Source organism: Cricetulus griseus, chromosome 3 (assembly GCF_003668045.3).
Source record: "Cricetulus griseus strain 17A/GY chromosome 3, alternate assembly CriGri-PICRH-1.0, whole genome shotgun sequence".
NCBI lineage: Eukaryota > Metazoa > Chordata > Mammalia > Rodentia > Cricetidae > Cricetulus > Cricetulus griseus.
Window position 1 is genome coordinate 187,569,943 of NC_048596.1, and position 20,493 is coordinate 187,590,435.

General features: G+C 44.7%; 1 protein-coding gene across 1 annotated transcript in view; it reads right to left on the reverse strand.

Moving 5' to 3' along the window:
* Window positions 1-6,707: 6,707 nt before the first annotated feature.
* The window catches only part of Glg1 (golgi glycoprotein 1), a 97,826-nt gene continuing 84,040 nt past the window's right edge, over window positions 6,708-20,493 (reverse strand). Inside the window, 11 exon segments of the mRNA NM_001244273.1 lie at window positions 6,708-7,205; window positions 9,003-9,109; window positions 9,765-9,885; window positions 12,613-12,720; window positions 13,828-13,929; window positions 14,108-14,250; window positions 15,077-15,200; window positions 16,341-16,478; window positions 18,280-18,372; window positions 19,518-19,635; window positions 20,222-20,310. Coding sequence (NP_001231202.1) covers window positions 7,038-7,205; window positions 9,003-9,109; window positions 9,765-9,885; window positions 12,613-12,720; window positions 13,828-13,929; window positions 14,108-14,250; window positions 15,077-15,200; window positions 16,341-16,478; window positions 18,280-18,372; window positions 19,518-19,635; window positions 20,222-20,310 — 1,311 coding nt within the window. The 3' untranslated portion in view covers window positions 6,708-7,037.

Genomic DNA, 20,493 nt, shown 5'->3' on the forward strand with positions numbered 1-20,493 from the left:
TCTCTCATCTTGTCCTTCTCACTCTAGTGCTGGGGTTAGAGGCACATGGGGCCACATTTGACTTTTACCTGGGTGCTAGGAATCTTAGGTTCTCATGCTTGTGCAAGTGCTTGTACCTGGAACCATCTCCCCAGCTCTTTTTAAAGTTTCTATTTGTGTGTATGTATGTCTATGCAGCATATGGGTGCCTGGTACCTTTGGAGGCCAGAGAGGGTGCTGGGTCCCCTGGGATGAGAGTTACGGATAGTCGTGAGCTGCCATATGGTGGTGCTGGGAACCAAACCCATGTCTGGAGGAGCACCCAGTGTTCCTAACCACTAAGCAATCCTTCAGTTTGTCTTGCAGGTTGTCCAAGTTTTAAGACGACTTCATTGATTTTAGATTCCAACATGTTCTCCCCCCCCCCTTTTTTTTGTCTATACCCTCTAAATCTCAGGCTCTTGAGAACAAATGCCAAATGCCTGAGGATTCTCTCTCTCTCTCTCTTTTTTTTTTTGTTTTTTGTTTTTTGAGACAAGGGTTTCTCTGTATTGCTTTGGCGCCTGTCCTGACAACTCGCTCTGGAGACCAGGCTGGCTTCAAACTCACAGAGATCTGCCTGCTTCTGCCTCCTGAGTGCTGGGATTAAAGGCCAACGCCTGGCTTCCAGAAAAATTCTTACCCATGAAGCTTGAGGGTGATTGCTAAAGCAGCGTCTGGGCAATACGCTCCCTATAGGCCAGACAGAGCCTTGGGGCTCTAGTATTCTGTGTAAGGCAGAGAAGGCCAGGGCAAGTGACCACATCTTCCTTATGCTGTGTACCCAGCCACAACCTGGATTCCACCTCACAAACCTAGGCTAAAGCAATGCTGTGCATACACAGGGCTGATGACTCCTGAGGCTCTGGACCAAGGGGTTTATTGAGGTTTATTGGGGTAAGAGCCCTTTAACCTCTCAGGATCCAGAAGGAACACTACAGGAAGCACAGGATTTAGTTAAAGGGATCTGAAAGTGAAGGAAACCAATCAGCTCATACACATCTTCTCATCATGTCTTTTTATTTTGCCAAAAGTCTCTCTAATCCCACAAGGTTTCCAGTTTATATACCCACACAGATACAATTAGCAATTCTCTGGCAATATCAAGGGTTACAGGCAAGCATTTCTCAGAGCCAAGCAAACAGATAAGGACTAACAAAGTGGGCACCTGCTATCTTGTTATGTCTCAGAGGGGGCGGGGCTATGAGACTCCCTGGCAGATACTGGGAGGATCAGTTAAGGGGGGCTTTAAGTCAGTATAAAATTCTCAAGTGTGGCGGGGTGATGCTTGGGATGGATGCCGTGCAGCACTCTCTCCCGGCTGGCTCCATTGGAACTAGCTCTGGAAACAGTGTCCGGGTAGTCATGGCAACCAGCATAAACTGTGGAAGGAAGCTGGCATTTCCATTAGCTGATTAAAGGGGACCTCTCAGCACTAGAGATAACATCTAAGGTGGCTAGATCAAAGGGAAAAACTATGGTTATGTAGTGTGAAATCTAGAGGCTAAGTGGTGGGGTGCTTGTTGCAGCTGAAGCCCCAGTGAGAAGGAATTCCTTTCTTGCTGGTTAAGTAATCCATAGCTTTTTCCTGTATCTCTAGGGGTAAAGGCACAAACAGTTAATTTCCTGGACTAAGATTCTGCATCAATAAAAACAAGGTGGAGGTAAGTAGTACAGCAGGGGTAAATTGAGGTTGCCCTCTCCCAAGTCAGCTGTGAGAGAATTCAAAGCACCCAATATATATTAAGATTTATTTACAAGTGCTCTATTTGCATGTACACCTTTATGCCAGAAGAGGGCATCAGATATAGATGGTTGTGAGCCATCATGTGTTTTCTGGGAACTGAACTCAGGACCTCTGGAAGAGCAGTTAGTGCTCCCAACCGCTGAGCCATCCCTCCAGCCCCACATATAATCTATATATCAAAACTATACAGATACATGAAAAATCATCTTCTTGACTACTCGCAGATGTATGTGCCCAGTAGATGGAGTATTTTCATGAGATAAACGCACAAGCAGTGGGGAAACACCCAAAGCTATTCTTAGAGAAGAGATGAAGTGACTCCTGAGAGAAATCACAGACAGGAGCAACTGGTTTCCACAGCAGTAACTCCACCGCCGTGCCAGGTGGGCTCCCTATCAGAGGCCACTCAGCTGGTAGTTATCCTGCTGTATCTCTCATGGCCCCTGACAGTTCTCAAGTGAGGACCCACAGGCTCTCCAATCCCTCAGCCTTTCCTCTTTCATTCTTTCCTTCTCTGGGTCTCTTGTCCCAAGTGACAGCTGCTGGCCTGAACAGGAGCAAGTCTAAGGAGGAGCTTGGCCCAGCCTACTGCTTCCTGTCTCATTATATATGCCAGCATGTGACACACTGACATAATTACTTCAAGAGGTCCCTGCCACCAGGCACATTCTAGATGCTCTGTGGAGAATGGTTCAAAGTATCCTTTTGTACCCAGGAAGGACATCTAGGGAGCACCCTTGGCACAGGGCAGTAAAGAGAGGACCATGAAGAAGGTAAAGCAAGGGCGGAGGTCAGGCACCTCTGTGGGGCCAAGGTAGCCACGTGCAGGATACCCAGAGGAGGCTGCATGTCTGTGCCCTCCCCAGGACACGTGGGAAGAATGAGTGATTCAGGACAAATCAGCCCCAGTCAGATGATCCAAGGTGTGATTTCCAGCCCTGCCATACCTCACTGAAAAAAGGGATGGATGCTCCCCACAGATCCTGCACTCACTTTGCTGGCTGCAACAAGCCAGCAAGGAGCTAGCTCCTCAGCAAGGTCCCTGTGCCTGTCTGCAGCAGCACAGCAGGGGTTGGAGAGTCTCCCCGTCACCACAGACAAGATTCAACAAGTACAAACCTGCAAACTCTTTATTAAATTCTCCCATTTCATCTGTACAGAAAAAAATGCACATTATGTTCAGAATCTCAGTAACATCTTGAAATGACACAGCATGGACATGTAAAAACAAGGAACTGCAGGGTTTTATACATGGAAAGGAAATTCATTTACAAAAGAGGCATGTTAATTGTACTTTTCATTAAAAAAACAAAAACAAAAACCAAAAATGAAAAGCAAAAACAGGTTAGAGGCCCGAGATGTGGCACAGCACTCGCTGTGCCCTCTGTCTTCCTGCAGGGACTGCCCTGCATGCTGCTGAGTGACCGGGACCTGTTCCAGCAGAGCACTCCATGCTCTGAGGTTGGCCTGTCAGTTTGGGGTGGGAAAAGGCATGTGTCTCCTCACTAGGAAGCTCTCCGCTGCCTGGTGCTCAGTGTCTAGGTAGGAGGTGGAGAAGAGCCTGTCAGGATCCCGTCACCACCTGCCTGTGCAGACAACTGCGTCTTTGTATTTTAGGTGACAAGCAGTTCCTGAACCCCCACAGCAGTCTGTCTGCTCAGGGGAGTGTCACTTGGAGGTTTAATCTTGATTTGTCTATAACTCACTGTTATCTGAGAATTGGGTAGCAAGAAGGGAAATTTGACTTTAAACTTGATCACCGTAACAGGTGAAACTGGCCTCCTTAGTGGAGAGGCCAAGGAGGAGTGTGGCTGACAAGATGGCCAATCAAAGCTACATGGAGGGAGGAAGGTGGGGGGGTGGGCGACAGCAGGTACAGCCCTTTGGGAACTGAAACCAAGGAGGGCAAAGAAAGCCAAGAGGGCATTCTGGAGCTTTGTGTTTCCAAATTCTCAAGAAGTTGAAACACAAACTTCCAAGAGGCATGTAATTAAAAAAGGCCACCACCTGGCTGACTTCTGAGATACCAAGCCTCGTTTAAGTGGAGACTGTTTTGTCTTAGGACAAGGGAAAGAATGGGAAGGGAGGTATCTTTTCAGGAGAACTTGAGACCACATGCATGGGGAGTCCAGAAGTCACACTGATACACAGGAGTGACTGCTCTCAGGAAGGCCGAGAGCACTAACCACAAACCCCGACCTAGTGTGTCTGATAAACAGGGTATCCTCTATCAGTTGACTTCAGGAAACAGGAAGACATACATTTGGGTAATAACTTTCTGCCAACTCATCTGGGACACAGACTCTTCCTCACACATTTTTGGCCCATGCTGGCTGGCCTGGATGCTCCTATCTAAGAGCAGGAGATGGGAGGCATGGTACCTGTAATGGGCTCTGTGACTGCCTGATAGCTAAATGCCACTCCATCAGTGGCCCTGGAATGCCCCTACCTACTAAGGATGCACTGGGTCAGCACACTGACTTGATTCACAGAACCAGGGCTGGCAATGGGAGCCAGATGTTTCCTGGGAATGCAGAGGGTAAGGCTTTCTTCCCAGGGTAGAATGCTGGCACATCCTCTGACAGCAGCAAGAGCAATGCCGTCCAGGGATGTGGCCTGGAAAAATAAATGTCTTGCTTCTTGAGTGTTCCTTCACTGGGAAAAGCCCTATCAGAGAAGAAGGTTAGTGTGGTTCCTAACTTACTCTCCAGATCTCTGAACTGGCCCAGGCCTCTGATTCTTTTGAAGCAGCAAAGGGCAATGTACCAATAATAGTCCCCAAGACACTGGCATGGGCTGGCAAAGGCAGACTACAGTGACCTGGCTGCTCTGTTCACATCTTGGCCCAAACCTCCTGACTACTTCTATTCTTAGGCAATGGAAGTAGAACAGCAAAAGACAAGGCTCAGACTTTGGCTCCCACCATAGGGTTGGATTCTTGACTAGTTCATGACTATCTAATTTATACCCATGATTGACTTATGAGGCCAGGGGCTTGAGTACCCTAGAGCCCACTGCACTATGCCCAATGAGCTACAGACTGGACAGCACTGTGCCCCCTAGACATAGACTAGAAAACCTGCTCAAGATCAGGCCTAAGTCAGTTGTAAGAACTACTTCAAGGAAGGTAAACACTAATTCAAGACACTAGGAGCTATCCTTTCCATTTTGACCATATCTAATAACAAACATTTTAAGAACCTAACTCAAACTTCCAAATCTGCAGGCAGTAAGGACTCCCGCTACTGCAAAAACAGAAAGGGGCTACAGGGATCAGAGCCATGATGCTACCCTAGTCTAATGGAGAACATCAATGTGACTCTGAATCACCAAGATGTCAGGGGCATCTTCAACAATGTTTGCAGTTCTGGGTATCAGCCTCGGTGTGACAGAGACTCCTGGGGAGGGAGGGACTTTAAAGACTAGTTTAGCCAGTTAGCAGTGAGGGTGTTGCTTACAGAGCAAGGAATTTAAGTCTCATGAAACTCAAGAATCCCAAGACAGCTGCTGAGAATCAGGAAGACTCTAGAAGCAGTACTGAGAGTACCAAGTAGCTTAGCAAGCAGCTCCCCTTGGAGACTTCTATTACCCTATACAGGGACAGTCAGCTGACCCTGGAACTCACTGCCATCAGAAAAGGTAGCAAAAAAGAAAACCACAGTATTCAAATGAATGTCAGTCAGGTCAGACGAGGAGGAGGAATTTGGAGCAACTGATCTGTAACCGACACAGCTTGCATTGAACACATCTCAGGAAGACACACCGCTCAGCTGCAAATGGGAGGCAGGGGCAGAGAGGGCACTGCCAGGGGGCCTGGGTCTATGTGGACAGTTTTAGGCACATGATTTATAATACTTTGTGGACATCTAACAGGTTAATAAAATATATATTATATAAATATATCTCCTAATGTACATGCCACCCTTCTGTACAGCCACTGTGACGCCATGGCCCAAACTCAAAGGTGAGCTGCAGTGCCTGGGCTCCTCCCTCTTATGCCCTAACCCTGTCATGTTTGCACTGGAGGAGTAAGGGAAGACGGCTGAGACTCTTGCTCCAGTAAAGCTCAGATTGTGGAAAATTGACAAATCACCAAAATATAACATTTAGCCAGTGCCTGCTAGCGTGGGTACACATACCAAATGAACAGAAAGAAAAATAAAAAAACAAAAACAGAGAAAACCCTCCATCTTTTAATGCAATCACTTTCCACATCCCTTCATATAGAGGCACAAAAGAGCTTGTCTGGAAAGTCTGTCTGCCATGTACAGAAAGTCAGGCTTCACATCCGAGGTCATGCTAAATCTTTAGAAATCACCATTTCTGGCCTGTACTGTAGCTCAAAAAATGAAGTGAGACCAACACTTGTTCCTCCTTGCACTGCCACCCTCATCCTCATCTTAGAAGCCCCACACCCCAACCTAGTAACTACTTCCTGTTGAGGTAGAGAACTTCCAGGGCAACCCAGGCTCAGACATAAGCCTTAGTGCAGATCAGCGGACAGTCCTGCTTCAGACTTCTGCTCCCTCCCTAGTCCACTTGCCACTGACCTAGGGAGCTCTTGCCTCTGCACTCAAGCGGGGAGATCACAGGGATGCCTGCTGCTATGGGGCCGTGGGCAGCAGTGGCTCATCTGGGGTAGAGATGGAAGGCATCACGCTGTAGCAGAAGCAAACAGGACCCAGGGCAGGCTGCTTAGTGTCCCCACTACTTGGTGAATCCCCTGCCTTGATGTGGGACCCCAAGTTGCTTCTAGGAGAGGAACCAGACATTTCAATGATCAGGCACCGGATATGCACATCTCCTCCAAGTCCTGCTGTCTGTCACCTGCTGCATTTAAATGAAAGAAACAACCCTACTGCTCGAGTCAAGACTGAAGGAGATGGGCTACTATATACACTTTTCCTTTCTTTAAAATTTTTTTGTCTTTTTTGTTTTGTTTAAAAAAAAATCTGAGTTGCAGGTCAGGTGAGTCGGTTCTGGAAGTACTGGCAGTTCTCTTGGTAGGACAGAATTGTCTACAGGCAGGTAAACCCTTCGCCAACAAAGGCTACCACCAAAGCAGCCAGCTGCCAATGCTGCAGTGGCAGCTGGGAGGAGGACACGGCGGATGTGGCCAAGTCTGGATGGGAAGATGCAGAGGGCACCTGATGCTGCTCTACTGTGGGTGTTGGTGCCACCTCGTAGAAGGACAAAGTGAGAGGGTGCACTATACAGGAAGGCTGTACAAACTGGGCCCTGGGCAGGTAGTTCCTTTGGTGATCAGGCAGCTCTACCTGTCCTTGAGCTCTCGTGTCACACGCTTAGTGATCCGTCCACACATCAGGCCAATCAGGAACAATATGCAGATGCTCCCACTGATCACAGATAATATGTAGTTCTTTGAGGGAGATGTCATCACTTGCATGGCAAGATCAGAGAAGCCATCTGCTGGGGCCACCTGGAAGGAGACAGCAATGTCACCCTTTGAGGAATGGCTGGGTAGGTGGCAGGTTATATCTAACTTGTCCCCTGAATTCCTAGTTTAGTATGTGTGTTTTTTTTTTTTTTTGGTTTTTCGAGACAGGGTTTCTCTGTGTAGCTTTGGAGCCTATCCTGGCACTCGCTCTGGAGACCAGGCTGGCCTCGAACTCACAGAGATCCGCCTGCCTCTGCCTCCCGAGTGCTGGGATTAAAGGCGTGCACCACCACTGCCTGGCTTTTTTTTTTTTTTTGTGAAGCAGGATCTCTCTATGTAGTTCTGGCTGTCCTGGATCTCACTGTGTAGCCTAGGCTGTCCTCTGCCTCCAAGTGTTGGGATTAATGGTGTGTGCCATTACACCTGACTTTTCTTTCTTCATTATTACTAATCTGGTTTTGTGCATGGGTGTGAGATGTGAATGTGGATGCACACATGGAGCCCAGAGGACTACTCTGTGTAGTCAGTTCACCCCTTCAACCTTTAAATAGGTTCCAGGGATTGAACTCAGGTCTTCAGGTTTGCAACACAGGCCTTTTCACCCATTGAGCCATCTTGTGCACTTAAGGAAACAACACAGCTATAACACTTTTTCTGGATCATAAAACTGCAAGTGTCCCTGCACAACCTGAGACAGACACAAAGAGGTGCCATCACCCTCAAGTGCTGCTAAAGCACTAACAACTCCTCGTGCTGCAGACACGACACCAGCCTGTGGAGGTCTCTGCATGCTTTCAAACTCACTCACTGCTCATACCAGCCCAATAGACAGATCTCATTATTCCTACATTACAATGAAGACTGCAGTCTGGGGCCTCATGACAGTCACAGGCTATAGGTTTCCAGATATATTTATGCTCTTCAATGGGTTTGATATTTGATACCCTTTTAAAAAACAAGGTAAAAAAGCTTCGAAAAGCTGAGGCCATGTTTTATGTTTTTCTTTTCTTTTTTATTGTTGGTGTTGCCAGAGGAAGGTCCAGGTTGGCCTCAAACTTGTGATGTGCTTGCCTTATTCTCTGAACACAGGGATCACATGCATGTACCACATTTTAAGTGTAATTATTACATTGTAAGTACTTTCACATCAAAAACACTGTAATCATGACTCAGAAAATCAGGCCCCAAAGGGTTCCCAAGTGCACATAAACTGTTCTTTTGAGTATTACCCTGGAAGCCTAGAAGCTCACTGAGGTCAAGAGAACCTGGGTGGCTCCTATGTTGATGACATATATTTAAGAACAGAGCAGGGGGTGTAAAATTAATTAGACTGACTAGCACACAATAAACAGTGAGTTCTTATGCCACAACTTGAGCAGCTCAAAGGAGAGGAAAACAGTAAGGGATGACTTAGTGCCTGCTGTTCCAACTAAGCAGGGCTCCACTAGCGAAGGATGGCTGTTAGAAATGATAACCGTTCCAGGTTGGACTCTGGGTAACTGAGTATGAAGAGCTTTGCAGACCTAGTCTTCTAAAAGGGAGATGGTAGCTCTGGGTTCACCAACAGTCGGGTTTTAGAGACTTAATATATTTTTGTTTTGTTTTTCTAGACAGGTTTTCACTGTATAGCCCTGGCTGTCCACAGACCAGGCTGGCCTCACACTCAGAAATCCACCTGCCTGCTAGTGCTGGGATTAAAGGAGTGCGACACCCACCTGGCCTGACTTTTGGAATATATCCACTGTTAAATTTCCATCAAAGGTAAGACCAGTTACGTATGCCACAAAGATGAGAACTGGCAGAAGAGGCTGCCATGTCAGAGGCTTTTTTGCTCTTTACCTTGGCTGCGTAACTCCACATTTCAATTCTGTCATTGAGACGCTTTTTGCACTCCGGCTGCAACCTCACTCGCTTATCTTCCAAGGCCTCCATTAGGCAGGACATCTCTGTGGGAGCAAATGAATACGAAGTTTGTAACTGTACAGAAACAATTCTGTGAAATTAGGGAGAATATTTCCACTCAGGTCATTAGGACCAACAAAGTCAAATTCTTCCTGGGAATCTTGATCAAGATTCCAATGGTGAGGAGTGTGGCTTCCAGGGTCAGCTGCTCACAATCTCTTCACACCTCTTATTTTCATTGGGTGTCCCTGGCTTAGAAACAAGCTGCCTATCAGCTGGGCTTCTGACATTAAGAAGCTGCCACAGCGCCCATTATAGACAAAGATGATGTCCAGGAGCTCTCTATATAGATCAGCCTGGCCTTCAACTCACAGAGATCTGCCTGTCTCTGGCTCCTGAGTGCTAGGATTAAACTGTGTATCACTATGCTTAGCTGTAACTTAATTTTTGATTCCCTAATAAATAACTCAAATTTCCCTTTTCAATAAATCTGTGGCTCTGGCCAGTTCAAACCTGCAAAATTAGTCCCAAATTCACTGCCACCAAGGCCTAGCTTTACCATCAAGCAGACATCCAGGAGAGGCTAAATATGGCTGGTCTATAGCTACAGTCAGAGTAGTTGCAACTGGTTACTCAAAGGCAGCCTTTGTTCCTCCCAAAGGAGTTCAGACAGGGAAAGAGCAAACAATTGTTACTTACGACGCCCTCGGCCAGGGGTGATGGCTGCACAGTGGTGTTTAATGTCCAAGGCACACGCTGTGTGAAGAACTGGGTCCACAAAAATGTCTGCCTTACTCTCCTTCAACATGTTTAACACTTCCTGAAAAGGGAAGTCCATTGCAGAAAGAGCTTTGTAGAGGAAATGTATCCGACCTGCTGGCTGTAATATGCTATAGAACATGCAAATAAGTAGGCCAAAGAGGGAAGGTGAACTAGAAACAACTCTGGGATGGGTGAACACAGCAGCGTCTAGACTTCTGGCACCCAGTCTCAACTGCTATCTACCACCGAGGGACACACGAGGGTCTAAAGAAAGCTAAGAATAGTGTGCTCAAGACTGGATGACAGGCAGGAGTTCTTGGCATCTGGTATGCCACATTATCTTAAAGTACCTATACATCAGTATTTTTATTGGTAAAATACTTACTCTGTTACTTTAGGAAAAATGAATGATGTGAAATTCAAAAATTAGACTGATGATTGAGAATTTTAATATACAGCCTATTAGTCTAATTTTCAAATTCCACCCCTCAATCAAGAGGTTGGAGAGATAAGGCTCAGTGGCTAAGAGCACTCGCTGCTTGTCCAGGGAACCTGAGTTTGGTTCTCAGCAGCCATGGCATCCAATGCCTCTGGCTTCCTTGGACACCGGCAATTACGTGCACATACCCACAAGCAGACAACACATAATTTAAAAAAAACATCTTAATTTCTCAACCAAATAAAAGTATGTTTTGTTTACAAAATATTCTACTTTAGCCAGGTGGTAGCACATGCCTTTAGCACTCAAGAGGCAGAGAAACGCAGATCTGGGAGTTCGAGGCCAGCCTGTCTACAAAGTGAGTTCCAGGACAGGATCCAAAGCTATACAGAGAAACCTTGTCTCAAAGTCCTACTTTACTTATGTCCTTAAAAAAAAAAAAAGATTTATCTTCATTTACTTTATATGCATGTGTGTGGGTATGTATAAATGATACAGTTAACCTCTCCCCTGAAGCTGGAATTACAGGTAATTGTGAGGAACCTGACATAGATACTGTGAAATGAACTCCAAGAAGAGCAGCAAGTGCTCTCAACCACTGAACCATTTCTTCAGCCCCACTTCTGCCCTTTTAAATTTTCTGAGTTTAAAGATGTTCTGAACAAGAGGGATATAAACCTAGTAGAATTAAAAATCAATTCCACAAGGTTGCAAAGACAGACCAGAAATGTTTGTCTCTTCTCTTACTTAAAAATTTGTTTTTGTTATGGCCTTGGCTGTCCTGGAACTCAGAGACTTCCACCTGCCTCTGCCTCTGCTTCTGGAGTCCTGGAATTAAAGGTGTGTGCTACTGTGTCCAGCTAATTTTTTTTTTTTTTAAATGGGCATTGATGTTTTGCCACAGGTGTCGAGTCCCTTGAAACTAGACTTACAGACAGTTGTGAGTCACCATGTGGGTGCTGGGAAATGAACCCAGGTCCTCTGGAAGAACAGCCAGTGCTCTTAACCTTTGAGCCATCTCTCCAGAACCAGAATTTTAAAAATTATTATATTTATTTAGTGTTTATGCTTATAGAAGTCAGAAGAAAACTCAAGAAGAATCTGTTTTTTCCTTTCACCACATGGGCTCTGGGATCAAGCTGATAGACTTGGTGGCCAGTGGTTTTCCCTTACCTGCCTTTTCTTGGCATTCTGGGTAGGGGACTGAATGTAGGTCTAGGCAAGCACTCTACTTCTGAGCTACTCCCAGGCCCAGAAATGAGTTCTTAATAAAAATTAGTTTGTTTAATAGAAAGACTATAGTTCTTTAGGACAACAACACCACCTCAAAAATCTCTCTTCAAAGCCCAAATATTGTTTTTTTTTTTTTTTTTAAATCCTTTCTACTCATACAGGATCATGTGTAGCCAAGAGAAATATATAGACTAGATTTCTTTCTTTTTATTTATTTTTTTGTTTTGTTTTATTTTTTTGAGACAGGGTCTCTCTATACAGCCCTGGCTGTTTTGGACTTGCTCTGTAGACCAGGCTAGCCTAAAACTCAAGAGATCCACCTGCTTTTGCCTCCCTGAGTGTTAGGATTAAAGATGTGTAGCACCTGGCTGGAGAGATGTCTCAGTGGTTAAGAGCAGTGACTGCTGTTCTAGAGGATCCAGGTTCAATTCCCTTCACCCACATGGCAGCCCACAACTGTCTGAAACTCCAGTCCAGAAGATCCAACACCCTTACACAGACATACATGCAGGTAAAACACCAAAGCACACAAAATAAATGAATCTTTAAAAAATAAATAAACACACACACACACACACACACACACACACACACACACACACACACACGAGATTGAGAGATGGCCCAGAGGTTAAGAACACTGACTATGCTTCCAGAGGTTTGGGTTCAATTCCCAGCATCCACATGGCAGCTCACAACTGTCTGTATGTAACATCTGATACCCTCACACAGACATGAATGTAGGAGAAATACCAGTGCACACTGAAAAAACAAAACAAATGCAAGCTGGGCCTGGTGGCACATGCTTTTAATGCCAGCACTCAGGAGGCAGAGGCAGAGGGACCTCTGAGTTCAAGGCCAGTTTGGTCTACACAGTGAGTCCAGAACAGCCAGGGCTACAAAGAGAAACCATCTTGAAAAATTGGGGGAAGAAAGTATTCAAATATAAAATATAAGCCTTCCTAACCAGCACTCTATGCTGTTATCTCTTTCCAAACCATAATATGGCCTTTGACCATTAATCTATGGCTCTCTTCCAATAAATAATGGAATGGAACCAAAGGGAAAAGAGAAGAGGAGGCAGGAGACAGGCAAGGATGAGGGCGTGGCTACCTTTTTACACAGCTCTGTTCTGATCTTGAGCAGGTTAACCTTGAGGCATTCTTCCACTTGGCCCGTTTGCTCCTGGGCTGCGGCTTCTTCAGCACACAGGTTGGCAATCTGCTCAGGAGAGAAGAAAACAGGGCCACCCTACTAAGGAACAACTAGCTTCCAGAGATCAACCAAACCCGGCTAATCAGCCTTGAATATATGGTGCCTGCTGCAAACTCTGAATGGGCTTGCTCTTCACGGACAGGTGAGAGACAATGCCACTGTTTTCAGAAACCTGGGTTCCTAAACATTATCAATGTTGACTCTCTCAGACATTTGCCCAGAGTTTCTAGTGGGGTGTGCACCCCTTTCAGCTGTGCTTGATACCAGACTCCCAAGCTCTGTTCTCCTTTCAGGTTCAAAGACTGTCAATTCTTATATTTTTGGTTGTGAACCTAGCCTTTAACGGCTGAGCCATCTTTTCAGCCCAAAGACTGTCAATTCTGAAAGAGGCACAGGCAGGTGAATCTCTGTGAGTTCAAGGCCAGCCTGATCTCAGGACAGCTAGGGCTCTTACTCAGAGAAACCCAGTCTTGAAAAACAAAAACAAACAAAAACAACAACAAAGACATTTATAACTTGATGTCCATTGTATGGCATGTGACAGGCACCCACAGACTTCTCAAACATGATCTTCAGAGAAGAGAGTAAACAACTTTCTTTGGACAGTTTTGATTTGTTTGTTTGTTTTGAGACAGGGTTTCTCTGTATTGTTTTGGAGGCTGTCCTGGTACTTGCTCTGTAGACCAGGCTGGCCTCGAACTCACAGATCTGCTTGCCTCTTCTTTGGACAGTTTTTAAAGAGGAACATAAGCAGGGCTCCTCCAGTGGCCTTTTCTACCCAGGAAGACTAATAATTTCTAAGGACAGGCACTTAGAGCCATTAGGAGAGCACTTTTATTTTTCTGGCAAGTCTTGAGGGGTTCTGAATGGTCACTGAGAATAGTAAGTGAGGATCATACCACATGTGGAAGTAATAATAAAAGAATACTCTTATTGGCAGACAGGTGTGGAAACAATGTGGTAGAGTAACAAACTAATGTCAAGTCCAGTTCAGTCTTAAGCAGAAGCTGGATGTCTTACCCAGAACCGGCCTGTAAGTAAGCACAAATTAGGAACAAACTAGAGAAATAACTTTTCTCTACTGGGAAGCTCTCCTTTGCAGCCACAGCTTACCTCATCTGAACAGTGCAGCTGGAGCTGAGGGTCCAGGCGGTAATCCAGAGCAGACTCCTGGATGATGATGCGGATCTGGTCCTCACAGTCTGAGGACAGGCGCTAGAGATGACAAAGGGAAAACACATTAGCCCACCTGAGAGCATCAAGATTTTACATGAGCCCTTGCAATCCAGCTTGGGGAAGAAGGCACAGAAGGTCTTAGGACAACAGGGGAATACTGGTGAAGACCATGAGAAATGCTCACCAATACAGCTCTGTTGAGAACCCAGCAGTGTACCTGATCAGCGTATCTCAGCTTGAGGCAGGAGATGACTTGGCCTTCTAGTTCCGAATCATCCTTTGCTTTGGTCAGGATACCGTGACAGAATTTAGGAATGTCAGCTTTACAGGCTTTCCTTAGCACGGGGTTTAAACGGTAATCTAGAGTAAAAGCAAGTCAGTATAAGATAAAATGGTTCACCTATAAACTTTCACAAATTTTTGGAAATTCACCTTTCAAAAGGGGGCATATTATGTCAATAGTCATGAATATAAACACCAGTTTGTTAAGTTAGTAAATGGCAGGCAAATTATCATGCTAAGGCTGCTCTTGTTTTTAAAGGAAGGAAGATCTTCCTGCAGTTCAAGGGATATGTCCCTTCATAGCAGGGAAGGCATGGCGGCAGGCCTGCTAGTCACATATTTTGAGACATGGATTTCACAGCCCTCCTGCCTTAACCTCTCAAGTGCTGGGATTAGGTTACCACACCTACCTTTTGAAGGTTGCTAATCAGCAATGCGACTCAGTGCAAGAGCACATCACTGGTTCTCAGGATCCATCAACTCTGCAGCAGCTCTGCAGAGCTTTGTGGTCCAATATTGAAAGCAGACAACAGAACTTTGCCCACAATAGATATTTTTGAAAGCATCATGAAAGAAGTATCTAACACTCTGTCCACTAAGCTACAAGCTTTCCTAGTCAAGAGCTGAAGTTTCCCTTCTGAAAACAACTGACCATGCTCATGAACCTAATGCTGAGTCCTTCTCTATGGGTTTAAGAGCAGCTGCCCAGATTTTCAGTCCTCTTCCCCTGACCTGCAATCTAATTTTCTGGATAGTCTTCAAAGGAGGAGGGGGTATACTGCTCATATGCAGGCTCGCCTCTTCAAATCCATGAGCTATATGGCACCCATAGGTAACCACATGTCCGGCCAGTTCCACCTGGGTTACACTGAGTGGGAGCAGGAGAGCTGAGCCAAAATGGTACCTGTGTTCTGGGTGATTTGGCGCTTGGTTATCATCTGTTTGCATTTGGGATCCATCAATTCACTGTTTTTATTTTGCTTCAAACATTGTAACATGGTTTTAGAATCTGCTTCTGGACAGAACCTCTGCAAAGAAAACAAAACTATGTGAAACAGGCTATTCCAAACTAGCAGCTAATCTATCTGTAACTGCTTTTACATCTACCTGGGAGCTCATGAAAGCACAAGACAAAGACATCACTTGGCATGCGCAGGGAACAGCTAAGTATCAGTAGGTGCCCAGACCCAGGTCCCTTGTTTACTTTTTCCTAACTGCCAACATTTTTCACATTTCTTCCTGCTGATATTGGTTCCATTCTGCAGAGGTTTGTTCCTATTACTATGGCTATGGTATAGTATAGACAAGCTCACAACTGCAATTACTGTGTGAGTATGAATATAACACTGTACCAGGTACCATCCAGTCCTCAAGCCTTATCTATCCAACCACAGTGGCAGAATTTAGGAAATAACCATTAACCAATGTGAACTGGGATCTGGGGTAAGGTGGTTTACCTTAAGTGTAGGGGCTATAATCTACCAAACATGTGAGGTTATCCCCTATAAACTTATTACTGTCCTTAAATGAGAGCTCAAGTTTGGGCTGGTTAGGACACTTCACCACCAAGTCTCTCTCGCTTATTTTAGTGTTCATGCTCTCCTCCCTCCCTTCTCCCCTTTCTTTGGCATGTGCGCATATACACACACATACAAATAAACATGAAATTTTCATGGACAGTGACTGATAGGATCAGCATTGAATATTATAGGAAAGCTGAAATGCATAGTTTCATTAAAGTTTCTTTGCATTTCCTTAAGTTTAATTTATTTGCATATACAGATAGGTTAAGAACATTCACTGGAGGATTATTTGAAGAAAAAGAATATGCACCGGGTGTTGGTGGCGCACGCCTTTAATCCCAGCACTCGGGGGGTGGGGTGGGGTAGGGGGGGCAGAGGTAGGCGGATCTCTGTGAGTTCCAGGCCAGCCTGGTCTACAGAGCTAGTGCCAGGATAGGCTCCAAAGCTAAACAGAGAAACCCTGTCATGAAAAACAAACAAAAAAACCCAACAACAACAACAAAAATCTACAAGTTGGTGAATGAAGGCAATGCTACTGTACTACAGACCACAGCTGAGATAATCATTATGTTAGCTGTGTTTAACAGGATACAATGCAAAGGGGTTCATGTTGTTATTGTCACTTAGGTCACACTTGTTCCTTACCTTAATCATCTGCTTGCAGACTCGCATGAGTGTATAATCTAATTCTGGGTCCATCATCTCTGTCTCCTGAAGCTTAAATACTTTCTGGTGGCAACGGGTACTCAGCTGCTTCTTGTTTTCTTTCAGACATTCAATAATCTAGGATGTAAGAGTTATGGTTAAGTTAGGAAGACATAAATTGACAGTTATGTATGATGCTATGAATTGATAGTATGGATGATGTTAGGAAGCATATCAGGGATTGAAACTCATCTATTTGACTGTGGCACTGAGTTCAGTGAATGGAACTGTTCAGTTTCTAATTCCAGGCAATAGGAGTATGGACTTTCTCATTGAGGGGAACTATACTCATGGATTTATAACCTTAGAGGCAACAGCAGACCAAATGACAAAATTCAGGGTGACCAGCAGGAGTACTGGAATCTAAAAGGAAACCCACCTAGGCTTCCTGGTTTCTTCTGCCTTCTTGAGCCATCCTTTGTTAGGGGTTCCTCTTGGAGCACACACTTGACTACTCTAACTAGGCAGCAGGCATAGCCTAGAGACTCAATTAAACTCAACTTATGTTTTATAAGAGTAGCGTTAGATGCTAAGTATGAATTAGACCCAATCCTCTATGACAAATGACATATCAGAGGGCAAACTATGAAAAGCTATGACAGAAAAGGTTGAGTGGTACTATAAAAAGTATCATGGGACGGATTTTAAGGTAGGTGTATACTGAAGCAATCTCCTCAGTATACCAAATGTTCAGATATAAAAACACATAATCAAAGGAAGCAGATGGGAAGCAGGACCTGCCAGGGCTGCAGCGTGAATCCATGATACCTCTGAAGGACTTAAGGCACAACCCAGAACCGTCAACTAGAAAAAGCACACTGATACCTTTAAGAAATGATACATAAATGAAGGACTAAAACCTAAGGGGAAAAGCTAATAGGTCAATCAAAGGAAAAATGAGAAAATATATGTAATGTCCTAGGAACAATAAAGAAGAGAATGATAAACAAGAATCTAGAATAGGTAGTTATGAAAAGAAGCAAACAGAGATTAGAAAATGAAAAAGCCTAAACAGTGGTCTTTAAATATGAGAGAATTGAAGATAAATTAGTATTCTGGGTAGCAAAAGATGAACATTACCTCACATGCAACACAGTGACCAAGGCCAGAAAGAAAAAGGTGAAAAAGGACACTAGGGATAGACCTATCCTGTCCACAAGAATTCCACGAAAAAGGAAAAGCAAAGCAGTATCTGAAAAAACAGTGCCTAGAGGAAGACCCTGACCCTACAAGTGCCCACATGACAAAGAACAAGGTCCTGTCTGGTCTCATCCCCACTGAAATTATAGGTCATCAAACAGAAAACTCAAATCTAAAAGAAAGATTAACTACAAAAAGAGCAAAGAACTCAGACTTTGCATTGGCAACTGCAGACACAAATCAAAGACAGCATCTCAAAGGCTAAAGCACTATAGCAAGGTCCTAGGTAGCTGAGAAAGCAGATGTTAAAACAAAAAAATCATGAAGTTGGGCATGGTGGCACATGCCTTTAATCTCAGCATTTGGGAGGCAGAGAAAGGTGGATCTCTGTGAGTTTGAGGCCAGCCTGGTTTAAAGATCGAGTTCCAGGACAGCCAGGGCTACACAGAGAGACCCTGTCTTGAAAAAACCAAAAAAGAAAAGCAAGCAAGCAAGGACTAACTGTGCAGTGGAACACGGGATGGATATCAGAGGTGGAGTTACCGGAGAAGCTACACAAAAGAAATACCTAAACGAACACCAGGAATTTACTGGGCAGACGAGGCAGAGAGGGGGTACAGCTGAAGGGGGAATTACACTGACGACATTATGTCAGTTCTTGTCTCACCAGTGAGATACTGGCTGCTATAGAGAAACCTTAACTTGACTTCCGATACTTAAAGCGAAAGTGAAATGTTACCTGAGCATTTCCATATTGCACTGTAGAACAGTAGCCCCTGATGTCACTCTTGCAGGCTTCATACAAATCTGGTTCCAAACGGATGTCCTCCGTCTGCATGAGAGGAAGTTAGTGTGGGAAGTGAGGTGATTTTAAGGTAGAGATGTCAATATATATATTTTAAAGATTTACTTTTATTATTTTAAATTATATGTACTTATGTGTGCCTGCATGTGGGTAAGTACACATGAGTGCAGCTACCCGAGAAGGCCAGAGGTGTCCAGATCCCCTGGATCTGGAATTACAAACAGGCACGAAAAAAACTAAAATTAAAAACAAAACAAAAAACAAGGTGGTACACGCCTTTAAGTCTAGCACTCAGAAGGCAGAGGCAGAGGCAGGTGGATTTCTGTGAGTTCAAGGCCAGCCTGGTCTACAGAGCAAGTTCCAGGACAGCCAGGGCTACACAGAGAAACCCTGTCTTGAAAAACTAAAATTAAACAAACAAAAAACCCAAACAAACAGGCATGAGATATCTGACATGTGCTGAGAACTGATCTACTGATCTCAGGTTCTCTGGAAGAATAGCCGTGCTCTTAACCACTAAATTATCCCTCTAGCTCCCTGAAGATGGAATTTTTACAGACTTATTTGTTGACTGGATACTGTCTAGGAATGACTTCTATAGGTGGTAGCAGTGTGAAGAAGACACTAATTGTCATATGGTAAAATTTCATTTGTGACGCCATATCTCATGCTTTCCTCCAACTCCCCAGCTGTCTCAGGTGGGCCCCGTGGAGGGTAACCATGGCCTGTAAGCTGATACACCTAAATTTAAGGGAAGGAGTTTTATTTCAAGGAGAAGGGAGATTTCTCTTCTCCCCCTTTCCTGCTGGAGAGGAAAAGTGAAATAGGTAGTTCAGCTGTTTCGGGCAGCCATCCTGCAGCCAGAGGACCAGCCTCAGGATGAAACTGATGTCAAGGACAGCTCAGTGGACAGCTCTTCTGTCTTTGAAGACAGCATGGATCCAATGACTATAAACACATGGAATCTATCCCAGTTTGGCTTCTAACTGTGTGTAGTAAAAATATTCTATCATTTAAAACCAAACTCAAAACAGTAAAGAAGCAACAAATGCCATACGGAAAGATTTTCAACTGTAACTACATCTCATGCTTCACAATGGGAGCAAAACCCATCTTCTTGTTCCTGTCTCTCTGCAGCTAAGCACTGGTCCTGTGGTTTCTGGAAGCATTACCATCTCTAGCTCCTCCACACGGAGTTGCTTGCGGCACTTCAGTGACACCCGGTGTTCCTTGGCTTCCTGTAGAGTATCGTTTCGCACAGTGGTGCTCAGGCAGATCACTACATCAACCCTGCCATGGAAGGAGAAGGCATAATATGCACACTGGGAAACATACCCTGAAGGTACAGAAAAAAAACCATCTGTTCTAGTAACGACCCTCGGTCCCCCCAAGAACAACTTGTAAGATTTGGGCAGCTGTACTGTCAAAGCCCACCAGTTTCTTCATTAAGACACAATTCCCAAGGGAGCTGAGGTCTACTTATCTCCCAAAGCTCTACATCAGTGAAGCTGTGTTGTTTCTCTGCAGAGAAGCAACAATGGGATGGTGCTGGGAAGAAGCTGGCTCAGGACTCCCCACAATAGATTCATCAGATAGGAGGGCTGAACCCAGGTGTTTTTTTTTTTTTTTTTTTTTAATAAAAAGAATATTCCCACACTTCGAGGGCTTTTCTTTGAGAACATCTATGACCAAATATGGGTGAGGGAGCTGTGGCCACAATCTGTGCAAACAATGCCAGAATTTGGTTGCACTACAAAAAAGAATGGCCTCTGGACCACTACTGCTAGATAGTGGGAAGTTGCCTCATATCCTACATACTCATTCAGAGGCTGAGGGAGACTTCTGAGGCAGGACATATCAATTAAGAGATACATACTTCTTCTTTATGTTGGGACAAAGTTTTAACACATCCTCCTTGCAGGCCATTTTGAATTTGTAAGAGAATCGAAAATCCTTCATCTGTACCTAAAACATGAGAAAAAAAAATTAGCTCTGTTGCAATGAGTTACAGTGTAGCCATACAACTTCCAGAAACTGATCACAGGCTGAGGACGCAACTCAGTCCACAGAGTGCTTTGCTGGCAGCCACAATGCTCTAGGATTGATTCCTAGTATCATAGAGAAGCCAGGTGTGATGTGATGGCACAT